The sequence below is a fragment of the Moschus berezovskii genome, chromosome 11 (assembly GCF_049115385.1).
Source record: "Moschus berezovskii isolate FMDL1 chromosome 11, NW_MosBer_1.0, whole genome shotgun sequence".
NCBI lineage: Eukaryota > Metazoa > Chordata > Mammalia > Artiodactyla > Moschidae > Moschus > Moschus berezovskii.
Genome location: NC_142470.1, coordinates 20,311,388 through 20,324,679, shown reverse-complemented (window position 1 = coordinate 20,324,679; position 13,292 = coordinate 20,311,388). Strand labels below are relative to the sequence as shown.

The 13,292-nt window shown below is 53.5% G+C and overlaps 1 protein-coding gene across 1 annotated transcript; it reads right to left on the bottom strand.

The window, feature by feature from the left end:
* Nucleotides 1-3,861: 3,861 nt before the first annotated feature.
* Nucleotides 3,862-11,294, bottom strand: CIMIP5 (ciliary microtubule inner protein 5). Its single transcript, XM_055399788.2, has 3 exons — nucleotides 10,902-11,294; nucleotides 9,013-9,052; nucleotides 3,862-6,080 (listed from the first exon to the last, which is right to left on the bottom strand). The coding sequence occupies exons 1-3, from the start codon at nucleotides 11,123-11,125 to the stop codon at nucleotides 5,889-5,891; spliced, it is 456 nt and encodes a 151-aa protein (XP_055255763.1). The 5' UTR covers nucleotides 11,126-11,294; the 3' UTR covers nucleotides 3,862-5,888.
* Between the last annotated feature and the right edge of the window lie 1,998 nt (nucleotides 11,295-13,292).

Below are 13,292 nucleotides of genomic sequence, written 5' to 3'. Positions count from 1 at the left end.
AGGACTCGGGTGTTTTGTCAGCCTCCACTGTCCTCCCAGCCTGGCCTTTACAGGCTGTATGGTCTTGGGCCAGCCCTTGATTTTCCTTGGTCTCAATTTCTTCATTTTAAAATGGAGACCACCATACCTGAGGGCTTCCCAGTAGCTCAGTAGTAAAGAACCTACCTGCCAGTACAGGAGATGCAGGACACAAGGGTTCAGTCCCTGGGTCAGGAAGATCCCTTGGAGAAGGAAACGGGAACCCACTCCAGTATTCTTGCCTGGAGAATCTCATAGACGGAGGAGCTTGTTGAGTTACAGTTCATGGGGTCGCAAAAGAATTGGCCACAACTTAGCGACTGAAACAACATCAATAGTAACACCATACCTGCCTCGTAAGGTTATTGAGAGGGACACGGTTGGCGGTCAAAATATGGTAGTTCCCTACCATGTGCAAACTAGCAAAATGTTTTGGGGATTTGTGAACACTGGCTTTGCTCCTGGAGCTGTGGGGGAGGGCAGCCCTGGGTGGAGTCAGGTGTGGGTCCCGGAGGGAGGTGTGTGGGTCCCAGGCCACATGTCCCAACTGGGACATCCCACAGGCATGATGGTTGATCTTTGGGGCTTCGCTGTGTCCTCAGGAGTGTGGGTGGGGGGTGTTCTTCCATGCGCACCCACTGGGATATCTCTGCAGCCCATAATAGTGTCCCTGTCTGGAAGAAGTCTGCTTTTCCCTGTCCGCACAGTTACACAGACTGTCACATGAACCTGACCCCACTTCCCGGGCCACAGCTGAGCGGAGCCAGGCAGCTCCCTGACTGCAGCTGGCTGGAAATACCTTCCAGGGAACATTGACATCAAGCATTGAGTGACTCTGTTCTCAGTTCGTCTCATCAGTAGACGAACCATCAGCTCAGGGGCCATTCCTCTCATATGTACATTTAGAAGGTTCCCAAGCCTGTAGGAAGCGTGCAAGAATAGTTCAGTGAACCCCCATGTGTGCTTAAGTTCATCAGTTGTTACCATTTTTATCCACCTTTGCTTTATCCGTCACTTGCCTTACAGACCACCCACATTTTTGTTGTTGTTGTTAAACTGTTTACAAATTAGTTACAGACATGATGCTTCATAACTTTGCCAACAAAGGCCCGTCTAGTCAAAGCTATGGTTTTTCCAGTAGTCATGTATGGATGTGAGAGTTGGACTATAAAGAAAGCTGAGGGCTGAAGAATTGATGTTTTTGAACTGTGGTGTTAGAGAAGACCCTTGAGAGTCCCTTGGACTGCAAGGAGATCCAACCAGTCCATCCTAAAGGCGATCAGTCCTGAATATTCATTGGAAGGACTGATGCTGAAGCTGAAACTCCAGTACTTTGGCCACCTGATGTGAAGAGCTGATTCATTAGAAAAGACCCTGATGCTGGGAAAGATTGAAGGTGGGAGGAGAAGGGGATGAGAGAGGATGAGATGGTTGGATGGCATCACCAACTCAATGGACATGAGTTTGAGTAAACTCTAGGAGTTGGTGATGGACAGGGAGGCCTGGTGTGTTGTAGTCCATGGGGTCACAAAGAGTCAGTCACAACTGAGCAATTAAATTGAACTGATGATGCTTTACCCCTAAATAACATATATTTTGTAAGAACAAGGATATTCATCTACATATCCAAGTATAATTATCACCTTGTGCAAATTTAAGCTGATATCTAATCTTTAGTCCATATTATCTGATATTTAGTCCATTATCTAATACTTAGTCTCAAGGTGTCCTTTAGATCTGCTTTTGTTTGACTCGGGAGCTGGCCACCTTGATCTGGGTCATGTCCTCAGATTTACTTTGTCTTTTATGACCTTGATGTCTTGAAGGGAGCCTGGTGTTTCTCCAGTTCTCCTCAGGTTATATGAGGCAGGTGGGAGTGCTCCCTGGGTGAGCCTCTGTCCCCATGGGTCCCATGATGTCAGCTCCATGTGGACCTCTGAGCAAGAAACGGGCTGATGTGTCCCCCTGCATTGCTGTACCAACTCCATAAAGGGCCCCTGGAAGCTGGAAGATTCAGGGCTCACGGAAAGCTCAGAGCTCAGAGGAGCCCTGAGCTGGGGACGTCCTAGGAATCTGTCCCCCCACCACCGCCGCCCCCAACTGAGCCCTGCAGGGGAGGACGCTGCGTGGTGTAGGACTGGGCCAGAGTGAATAAAGCCCTTGGCTTCATTTCCAAATCGGGAGAAGATGGCAGTAATACAAAGGAGACGGTTCGGGTGACGGCCAGGCACAGACTCTGCGCTCAGTCCACCTCACTTCTGTCGTGACTGTGCTCCAAGGAAGTGGTGAGGCAGGGTGAGCCCTAGCCCCCGCCCCCCCTGCCCAGGGCAGACAGAGACGCGCCCCTAGGGTCCCTCCAGTCTGCAGGGGCTCAACCACCTGCATCCTACGTAACCTTGATTACTCTCATTTCCTGGGATTTCCCAGAATGCCTCTTTCTTTGACATACTCTCTCTAATGGAAATAGTTTTTTTGTTTTGGTTTTCTGGGCATAAACGTAAAATGGAGCTTGCTTATAGCAAAAAATGCAGATCGAGTCTTTAAGGAGCCACCGGCAGCTGTCTTTGCCCAGCCCAGTCCCGGTTGGATACACTTGGCTGTCCTGTGACGCTACCTTGATGTGACCTTAACCCTGACTGTACTGACCTCTGACTTTTGTCCAGTCGCTTGACCTCACATTGGACAGGGAACCCAGTTTTGTCTCAGATTCTGAAAAAGATGGCTGCAGCCTCCAAGTCCAAGTGCAGAGGGCTGTGTCCTGTTGTGGGTGATCTTGTCTCATTCCAGAATCAGGCCTGCTTTGTTCCATTACACTCTGCAGGGGTCAAGGGTTGGCAGTGAAATGGGTGTCCTGAGTAACCCCTGATAACATCGAGGACCTATTCTTGGTGGTGATGGAGGATCCTGCAGGTTGGGAAACAGTCCCCCTTTTCCAAGGACCCAAAGACTGTCCTTCAGCAGAAGAGGTCTAAATTTTGCTAAATATTGGGGACTCAAGTTTTGGAGGATTATGGCGGTCCAGTACTGTAGAGTAACTGAGTGTAGTCTCAGACCCACAGTCAGTCTCTGGAAGTAGGCAGCTGTGTGCTGTTGGGCAAGTGACTTAACCTCTCTGCGCCTCAGTTTTCTCCACCTTAGGGCATAATGATACTGAAGTTTGCTGAGAAGAGTAAAGGACTCCAAACACGTAAATGACAGTGACATTTAAGGTTAGCGGTGAAACTGAAAAAAGCCCATGAAAGTGTCAGAAAACGTGGCCATTCTCTCCCCTGGTCCATTTTCCTCTCTCTTCAGGAGGTGGTGGCTGGGCTTCTGCAAAAGACACAGCGGAAAGCCCAGAGACTTGGGCTTTGTCTCCAGAGTTTCGGGATTTTAGTCTCTCATGAATATAACCTCCCTGCCTGCTAACTTTTGGGGACTGTTATGAGAAGCAAAGTCTGCCCTGGTGGCTCCTGCAGTGCAGGAGACTTGGGTTCATCCCTGGGTCGGGAAGATCCTCTGAAGGAGGGCATGGCAACCCACTCCAGTATTCTTGCCTGGAGAATCCCATGGCCAGAGGAGCCTGGCGGGCTACAGTCCATGGGGTCGCACAGAGTCAGACACGACTGAAGCCACTTAGCACACACACAAAAGGAAGAAACGAGGGAATAAAATTTAAATGCTTCCCACTGGAAATGTGGATGTTGGTTGTTCTGTTTGTTTACCTCTGCTCTACACACACACACACACACACACACACACACACACACACGTGCCTCACAGGCTCCTCCCACCTGTGCACCCCCTCTCACCTCCTCCAAGGCCTCTGCCCTCCTCAGCTGTGGAGAAAAGACCACCGGCTGTTTTGCTCCTGGTCCCTGGGCCATGGCTTTGTCTCAAGGCTATAACTGCACCGCGAGGGAAAATCCAGCCCAGCTACATGACCAAGAAGAAGAGCAGGACTAACTCACTGGCTTGTTTGTTTAAACTATACCTTTATTATTTTATATTTTTGGCTGCATTGTGTGGCATGTGGGATCTTAGTTCCCCAAACAGGGATCAAACTCAAGTCCCAGGCGATGGAAGCTTAGCGTCTTAACCACTGGGCCACCAGGGAAGTCCCTAAACCATTGTTTTTTAACCAAAAAGAGGAAAGAAGCCCTAACTGCAATTTTTACCTGGACGTGAGTGGCCCAGGCCATCCTTCGTAAAGGGGACACGGGCCACTGACACCACGCCTGGGAGGCAAAGGAGATCAGCGCTCAGGGAGTGCCCCTTCCTTCCAGACCCCGGGCCAGCCCTGCCCACGTGAGCATCGCCTGGGCCCCAGGCATCCTGCTCCCTTTTCCGGCCCGAGCCCAGGCCAGGTGCCTCCCTGTCTGCTCCACGTCACAGAGGGTGGATCCTGGTCATGGTCTCCCTGGGGAGGTCGGCTCCGTCTCGACTGGGATCTGCTGTAGGCAGGCTCCCCTCACTCCAGCTTCACCCTGACCACCCTGCCCATGACACGGGTAATGAAAGAGATGGAGATGCTGACTGGAGAGCTGCCCCTCTCGGCAGCTTCTGTCTGAGGACCCACGTCTTCCCCGGGTGACGGTACTAGGATGGTGCTTGCCCTCCCTAGAGAGGGGCATCCGCGGCAAACACACCCTCCCACTGTGTTGCAGGCACTGCTGTAAACAATCACACAGGGCAACTCATTTAACCCTCCCAACAACCTGACAAAATCGACCATTTTATCCCTATATGTGGTAGCAGAAACCTGGCTCCCCAAAGACATCCATGTCCTATACCCTGGGACGCTGCATGCAAAAGGGATTTGCAGGTGTGATTAAATTAAGGACTATGAACTGGAGAGATTACCCCAGATGTTCAGGATGGGTCAGTGTAGTCACAGGGTCCTTAAAAGATAGGGGAGGTAGAGAGAGAGATATGAAGATCCCATTGCTGCCCTTCTCCAGGATAAGACTCTTGAGAGTCCCTTGGACTGCAAGGAGATAAAACCAGTCAATCCTAAAGGAAATCAACCCTGGATATTCACTGGAAGGACCAATGCTGAAGCTGAAGCTACAAAACTTTGGCCACGTTGGTGCGAAGAGCCAACTTGCTGGAAAAGACCCCGACGCTGGGAAAGATTGAGGGCAGGAAGAGAAGAGGGTGACAGAGGATGAATGAGATGGTTGGATGGCATCACTGACTCAAGGGACATGACTTTGCGCAAACTCCGGGAGGTGGTGAAGGACAGGGAAGCCTGGTGTGCCGCAATCCATGGGGTCACAAACAGTTGGACATGACGAGCAACTGAAAAACAACATCGCTGCCCTTGAGGGTGAAGGAGCCAAGGGCCAAGGAGTTTGAACAGCTTCTGGAAGCTGGAAGAGGTGAGGTGTCAGATTCCTCCAGCCTCCAGAAAGGAATGTGGTCCTACCAACGCCTTCAGTTTAGTTAGTCCAGCAAGAGCTGCTTTGGATTTCTATCTTCAGGATTTCAAGATAACATGCATGTGTGGTTTTGAGACCCTCAGTTTGTGGTCATCTGTTACAGCAGCAATGGAAACACCACGTCACAGGTGGGGAAATGGCGCGGAGGCTCCAGTGACCTGCCCAACCTGCAGGTGCCTAGAGCCAGGAGCAGGATCCCGACTCAGCGGTCAGCGCTGCTGACCATGTGCACGGCCCCCTCTCGTGGGCCCTGACCCCTAAGGAAGCCCCACCATTGCCGGTTACATGGCCTTGGGCAAGCCCTCGAAACCTGTCCATCTCAAGTGTGACAATGAGCCGGGAGCCCTCTTGACCTCGTGTGAGGCTCAGAGATACTGACCCCTGGCTTGTGTGGGATGCTGTCTGAGGCTCTGGTGATGGCTCCCCAGCAGCATCTGCCCGGCCCTCCTCCTAGACGGGCTGCAGCTCCTCTTCCAGCTTCTTCTTCCGGGCTCCTTCCACGAAGAAGAAGTCAAGGCCGATGAGGGTTTTCCCCAGAGGGGTGTCCACTCGACTGCCCACAGCCCGGTTCGTGGAATTGGGGACAGTGTCAGAGAAGCGAGGTACATAGTCTGGCAGCTCCACGGGCTCCTTCTTGTTGCCCTGAGGATGGGGGGAACAGTGCGGGTCGTCTGCTGGGGGAAAGACAACTGGAGAGGCCTGAGCAGGGAGAAGTGGGAGGGGGCAGGTGGCCTCTGCAGGAAGCGTCCTCTGGGGGCCTGACCCCAGACCCCGCTCTGGACCCAAACTCAACTCTCCAGCCCAGACAGACGCCCTCTTCATCCTTCTCACCCCCAGGGCTGCCTACCCAGGGCTGCCTACCCAATGGTTTACGTTCCCAGACCCCTTCACTGGCTTGCTTGACCTGCAATGGCTGAGGGAGGGACCACATTTAACTCTTTCTCCATCGTCCTGGCTGAAGACACTGCCCCATTTGTGGTGGGAGCACCATGGGGTTGGTTTTATTTCTTTGGTCAATTTTTACTTTAACACACACGTTACATTTAAAGTCACTCAGTTGTGTCTGACTCTTTGCGACCCCATGGATTATAGAGTCCATGGACTTCTCCAGGCTAGAATACTGCAGTGGGTAAGCCTTTCCCTTCTCCAGGGGATCTTCCTAACCCAGGGATCGAACCCAGGTCTCCTGCATTGCAGGCGGATTCTTTACCAGTTGAGCTACAAGGGAAGCCCAAGAATACCGGAGTGGGTAGCCTATCCCCTGTCCAGCGGATCTTCCCGAGCTAGGAATCAAACCAGGGTCCACTGCATTGCCAGTGGATTCTTTACCAACTGAGCTGTCAGGGAAGCCAAAAATCTGATGCTTATGGTCTGTTTCCTCCTGTCGCTTAAGAGAGAGAGAAAAAATGTCTGACGCTTGCAGCCTGTTTCCTCCATTTGGAGACCTCTAGCCCTCCTGCCTGTTACCCTCTCATTCCCCCCTTTTCTTTTAGGAGAATTATGTTGTCTCACCAATTTAGGGATGATGCCCCTTATCAACTCGGAAGCAGTTATGGAATGAAAATGACGGCCCTTTCCCTGGGCAACACACACACACAAGTACCCAAGTCCCAGCTCAACCCAGCCCCTCAACTCTCCCCCGCCCCCAACCAGGAAACAGAACCCCATCCGCCTCAGACGCCTACATTTAACCCCTCAGTCACTGTCTCCACCTCCAAGGGGACCTGGTCTCGACCTCTTAACACCAGGAGCTGGCTTGCCTGGTTTGGAACTTGACCGTAAATGGTCCTGTCTCTGCCTCTGGCCCCTTTCTCTCACTGTGTGATGTGAGATTCCTCTGTGTTCCCGTGTGTGGCTGCGGCTCCTTCTTTCTCCATCTTATACGGTATTCCATGGTGTGGTTGTGTGAATACACCACAGGTCACTTATCTACTCTGCCATGGGGGCATTTGGGCTTGTTTCCAGTTTGGAGGGCTCTTAGGAGGGGTGCTGCCCTGAACATGCTGCCTGGTGCCTTCCGTAAACTGATGGATGCTTTGAGTAAATGTCTGGATTATGACTAACCTGATAAGCCTTCCCTGTCCTTGTTTATGGTTAACTTTGTGCTGCTCTGTGTCAAATTGAAGTGACAGGACCAGTTTTTAAGAAACAGGATCCCAGCTCTCACCTGGGAAAGTCTGTGCGGAGGTGGCCCTGCGGTGTGGGCTTTCTGGGCGGGGCACGGGTCTCAGGGGTCAGGTTGCTGATACACAGCCCTGGGCAGGGAGAGACTCTGCAGCCTGGGAGTCCGGATCAGGGGCTCAGGGTTGGAATTCAGATCCTGTGAGCTAAATCTTCCATCTGAGGACCGACAGCAGCCCCACGAGGCTAGTCTTACAGATGTCACGCCTTCCCTAAAACCCACAGGGGCCGTGCCGGTGTGGCCACCACCTTGGTTGGCTGGTTACACTGTTCAGTTTCCAGTTTGGTTCTCTGACCATGCTTTTAACAGCCAGCTCATTCTTCATTTGCTCATGAATGTGAAATAGTTATTGGGTGCTGGGGGGTAAAGAATAGCTGGGGGTGTGTGTTCAGTAATGAAGCCATCTTTGTCATTTCTCTCGGGAGCCCATGGCCAGATAAGATTGCTCATTGCACGATGTACCCAAGGGAGTGAAGAATATGGTGATCTGGCCATGCTTGCTTGGGGCCTTGAAGGATGACTAGGAGGCCATTAGGCTTATGAATGGCAAGCCACTCCAGTACTCTTGCCTAGAAAATCCCATGGATGGAGGAGCCTGGTAGGCTGCAATCTGTGGGGTCGCTAAGGGTAGGACACGACTGAGCGACTTCACTTTCACTTTTCACTTTCACACATTGGAGAAGGAAATGGCAACCCACTCCAGTGTTCTTGCCTGGAGAATCCCAGGGACGGGGGAGCCTGGTGGGCTGCCGTCTATGGGGTCACACAGAGTCGGGCGCGACTGAAGTGACTTAGCAGCAGCAGGCTTATGAAGTGGGAAGGGCATAAAAGAGAGTGTGTCGGTCAGTGTGGAGTGAGCAAGGAGTGGGAGGAGGCAGGGCTGGATCATGGGAAGTGTTGCAAACCATCCTGGAAAATGCAAATTTATGGAAGGATTTTAAACCAGGGAGAGAGAGAGAGAGAGAGTTTTGCAGTTTAGAAAAGTCACTCTGGCAGCCACACGGAGGATGGATTGGAGCTGGTGATGTTAGGTGCAGGGAACTTGTTTACAAGTGTGTTCACTCAGACTCATCCTCTATGTGGGGCCAACCTCACCTCACTCTACCTTGCTGACACCGTCGGACCGGGAGAAACATGTCAGCAGCTGGTACCGACCAGTTCCAGTGAGTTCATCTCACTGCAGTCAAGGAACACTGGGGAAGATTCATTTTTAAATGCTCTACAGAAGTATTTTCTTTCCCATCAAATCCAGAGTTTCCGGAAACAAGGTTGCATTTTATTCATCTCTGTACATTCCAGCATCTAGCACCCAGCAGGTCCTCAGTAAACATGAGATGAATGAATAAACACTCCAAGTGCAAGCAGGTCAGGTGGGAATGTGGTTTGTCTTACCGTGGGGTCATAGTCTTTCAGGAAGCTCCAGTTCTGAGCCCTGGAAAGGAAAACACGATGACAGTGTGATCCTCCCTGTGGCGTTTCTACCATAATTTTACCAGGGTCACTCAGACAGTAAAGAATCTGCCTGCCACGCAGGAGGCCTGGGTTCGATGTCTGGGTCCGATGCCTGGGTCAGGAAGATCCCCTGCAGGAGGAAATGGCAACCCACCCCAGTATTCTTGCCTGGAGAATCCCATGGATGGAGGAGCCTGACAGGCTACAGTCCATGGGGTCGCAGAGTCCGACACAGCTACATGACACACTTTCACTCCATTTCGAGGGAATAAGTTGCTGCCACAAATGCGAGTATTACATCATGGAGGAACTGCAATCTTTAAGTGGAAGAAACTCCAAGGATCAACATTTCAACAGAGAGGAAAGTCTGATTGCAGAGGGTGTGGCAGGTGGATCAGGAAACCGGAAGCCATCTCACCCCGTGCCTCTGCCGAGGTGGGGTCGGGTCGGTCTGCCAGTCTTTTGTGAAGAAAAGCCAGCTCTCATTTCCGTAACGCTTGGTAACCTTCCAGGGCATGCGGCAGAGGAAGGTGGGTGGTGGTGGGGACGTGATACTGAGGAAAATGGCGTTATCTGTGTTGCAGTTTCCTTTTTAATCTATTTTTAAAAAGTCAAATAATTCTCCAAGGCTTAGAAGAAAAAAAAGGTTTCTCTGCCCCAATCCACACAGACCACAAACACCATGGTCTAGAGTCACGAAGCACCAGGGGGACCCTGTCTTTGTAAATGTCCCCTGTACCCCAACATGCACACACACACACACACACACGCACACACACACTCCATCTCTCCAACTCCAATCCATCATCAGCAATTCTAACTCTACCACCAAACCTCCCTTGAATTCTCCCACTGGTCCCCAGCTCAGGCCACCATGGACCTGCCCTGCTGTCGCCAGTTTCTTAAATGTCACTTTGCCCTGTCCCCCTCCGCCCCCACCATTTCGATGTGTTTCAGGCACAGCAGCCAGGCTGGTCATTTAAACTGTAAACTAGCTCCAGTCAGCCTCTTGCTTAAGACCCTCCAGCGTGTCCCATGACATTCGAAATAAAAGTTATTGAGACTTGGGTAATTGCCCAGCTGCCTCTTTCTACTCCCCACCCTGAGGCTCTAGTCCCTTCCTGACCACCCCAGCCACACGCGTGGTGTTTATGTTGTTGCTTTTTTTTAATACACCAAACTCTTCCATGGCCTTTCTCATACTTGGGTCCCAGCCTGAATGCCACCTCCCCAGACAGGCCTCCGTAAGCCCCTAGAAAAGCAAGATGCCACTCTGCTCCATCGGTTCCCTCCCGACACCAGCTGCACGTTGCTCTTGCCTGTTGCTTTTTGGCTGCCTTGTCCTGAGAGTAAGGACTCCATGGAGATGGGCCTGGGCCTGTCTTGCTCCCTGTGGTGGCCTGGCACGGTGGTGGCTCTTCTAGAGACTTCTGGACTGAATGATGCCTGAAGGGATGCCCTTTGCCAGGTCAGAGGGCCGGTGCCCCTCCCCAGGCTGCTGCCATGGCTTCCTGACCTCCCCACACTCCCATCCTCGCAGTTTGTCCTTTGAGCTCTAGCTGAAAGGATTATTGCAAAGGGATGCAGGGCTTCCAGGATGCACACGGTGGGGTTTTACCTCCCGCCTACCTGGCCCCACTCTGTGGGCCCATGCTGGGCTCCCTCAGCTCCCCCGGTCCAGGCTCTCGCTCATTGGCTCAAGCGCTTTTCCATCAGTGCTCTTTGCCTGACTTACTCCCTCTCGCACCCAAGTCTCCCTTCCTCTGGAAGCTTCCTAGACCCTGAGCTAGGCTGGGGGCCCTGGGGAGGGGACAGGGCAGGACACTCACCAGCGCTGCTGGCTCCTCCTCTCAGCCTCCAGCAGCTCCCTCCACAGCTGGTCCTGCTGCACACCGTCAGCCCCCAGGGTTGACCGCTTGGCCTTCGGGGCCAGGGGGCCACACTTGGGACCCCTGCCCATCACAGGGCCTCCTGGGGCAGTGGACGGGACTGAGGCTGGCGGCCTGGTTGAAGGCTGTCGGTACCCAGCAGAGGTAGTGGGGTGGCTTCCCATGGATGCAAGTGTGTAAGAGTGTGTGTGTGTGTGAGAGAGAGACACTCCTGCCTGAGCTCAGAGAGCTTTCCCGCATTCACACCAGGAGAGCTGTGCAGGGGTTCTCCTCAATGGCCCCCCGGATCCTGAGCTCAGAGTGGCCGATGGGGACCAGGCCCTCCAGGCTGCAGAGAGCATTGGAGCCCAGTTGTGTCTGAGCTTCTGTCTGTGTTGACTGCTGCCCTGGCAACCGGCAGCTCCCTAGTGTGCTAAGGAGGGGGAGGGCCCTGAGTGTCTGTGTGTGTGTGTGTGTGTGTGTGTGTGAGACATCTGAGCCCCAGGCTTGGGTGGAGAGAGTTCCATCTGAGCCAAACCAACTCAGCTGCCCTCAGCCCTGCCCCCCTGCCTCCCTGGCTGGAGACCCCAGTAGAGCCTGGGGGAGAGGGGCAGTAGGAAGAGACGTGGGTGGGAATCTGCCCCAGGTGGGTGTCGTGGGGCTCACTGGAGAAGGTGGCTGGGCGGTGCTTTGTGAACGAGAGTGTGGCACTTTGCGTCCAGGCCAGGCAAGGGAAGATCAGTGATGTTGCACAATTAACACCTGCTCTTCTGCAGAGAACTGGAGGGTTTATAAAGTGCTGCCCTCGATCTTGCTTGACTCCCCCAGTCAAGTGACTCCAAGCCCACTCTACAGGTGAGGAAATGGAGGCCCTCGCCAGCATGATGAGTGGCTGCCCAGGGCCACTCAGGTGCCAGGTGTAGCTGGGCTTTGAGTTCAGATCCTCAGAAGGAAACAGAGCCCCTGGGGTGGGGATTCCTGTTCTGAACCTTTGGCCCTGTTTCTGCTCTGACCCACGCAGCCCACTTCCCTTGCAGCTCCAGGGCCCTCCTGCTCTGCTCAGCTGACATCCTCAGACATCCTCCCCTTTGGTTTGTGTCCCTGGCCTGTTGCACTTCCCGGGCTCTTGACTTCTTCTTATGCCCCGTGTGTGTTGGCAAAGTTCGCGGATCTGTGGGATGACCCACTGGGCATCTTGCTCCTGCCTCTGCAAGGCTGGGAGGCGGACACATGGGCGGATGGCTACACACATACACACGTGCACACACACGCACATACACGCAAAATCCTGCTTTGTGGAGGGTGCCCAAGGTGTAGCCAACACACCAGCTGTTTGCCCACCGTGGGTGCGTCTTTTGGATTCTGTTTTCATGAAGGAGGCCCCAAGGTCTTGGGTCTTGTGGGTGCAAAGCATTTCCAGGTCGAAAAATTGGGGCAAATGCAAAAGATTGCCAGGTGGCTCAGTGGGTAAAGAACCTGCCTCCCAATGCAGGAGGTGCAAGAGACTCGGGTTCTATCCTTGTCTGGGGAAGACCCCTGGAGGAGGAAATGGCAACCCACTCCAGTATTCTTGCCTGAGAATTCCATGAATGGAGGAGCCTGGTGGGCTATGGTCCTGGGGTTGCAAAGAATCGGACAAACGCCTGAGCTACTGACTGACTGAGTGCAAAATCTTGGACGCGGGAGAGAACAGTGGTATTTGAGCTCGGTCACTGGGGTTGCAGGGAGGTTCCAAGCCACGGGCTGTTTGGAGCTGTGTGGGGAGCTTGTGCACAAGGGCGCATTCCTGGCCTTGAGCCGCAGGGCAAAGAAGACCAGCGAAGGACACGCAGGTGAGGGGATGTGGCTGTGGTCCAGGTGAGAGGAGGTGGTGAAGCCCCCGCTGGTCTTGGCCGAGGGCTGGACGGAGGAGATGGGGTGAGAGCCGCCAGACCACTGAGAGCAGCCGGCACTTGTCTAAGGAAGGGCCTGAGCGAGTGTGACCTGCTGGGACGTCTGTCTAGACGCAGGGGCTGAGGGGCTGGGCCTCTGTCTCTCCAGAGCCGGGATGAGAACGGCTGGCCGTCGGTAACTGGGAAGCCTCAGGACTCAGAAGCCGGCTTCCCTGGCTGTTGCTCTTTCTTAGGTGTTGTGGCCGCAAGCAGAGCCAAGACAGGTCCCTGCGGTGCCTGAGAAGTGGCGGCTCTGACCTCCTTCAGCCTCTGGAAGGGGTCTCATCAGTGTGTTCACAGAGCCCAGTGCCTGCTGCTGCAACACTGCTCACAAGGCGACTGCAGCCGGTGGCACAGCGTAGCCTGGAACAGCCATGCAGTCTGCTCAGATACCCTGGCCCAGGTTTCCCGGTCACCTGCT

Bases quoted from the DNA above. Each gene is read 5' to 3' on its own strand.
- CIMIP5 (XM_055399788.2), bottom strand. From the start codon at position 11,125: ATGGGAAGCCACCCCACTACCTCTGCTGGGTACCGACAGCCTTCAACC. The intron at 9,053-10,901 runs GTGAGTGTCCTG...TTTCCTTTCCAG, and splicing joins AGGAGGAGCCAGCAGCGCTG to GGCTCAGAACTGGAGCTTCC. The intron at 6,081-9,012 runs GTAAGACAAACC...CCCCATCCTCAG, and splicing joins TGAAAGACTATGACCCCACG to GGCAACAAGAAGGAGCCCGT.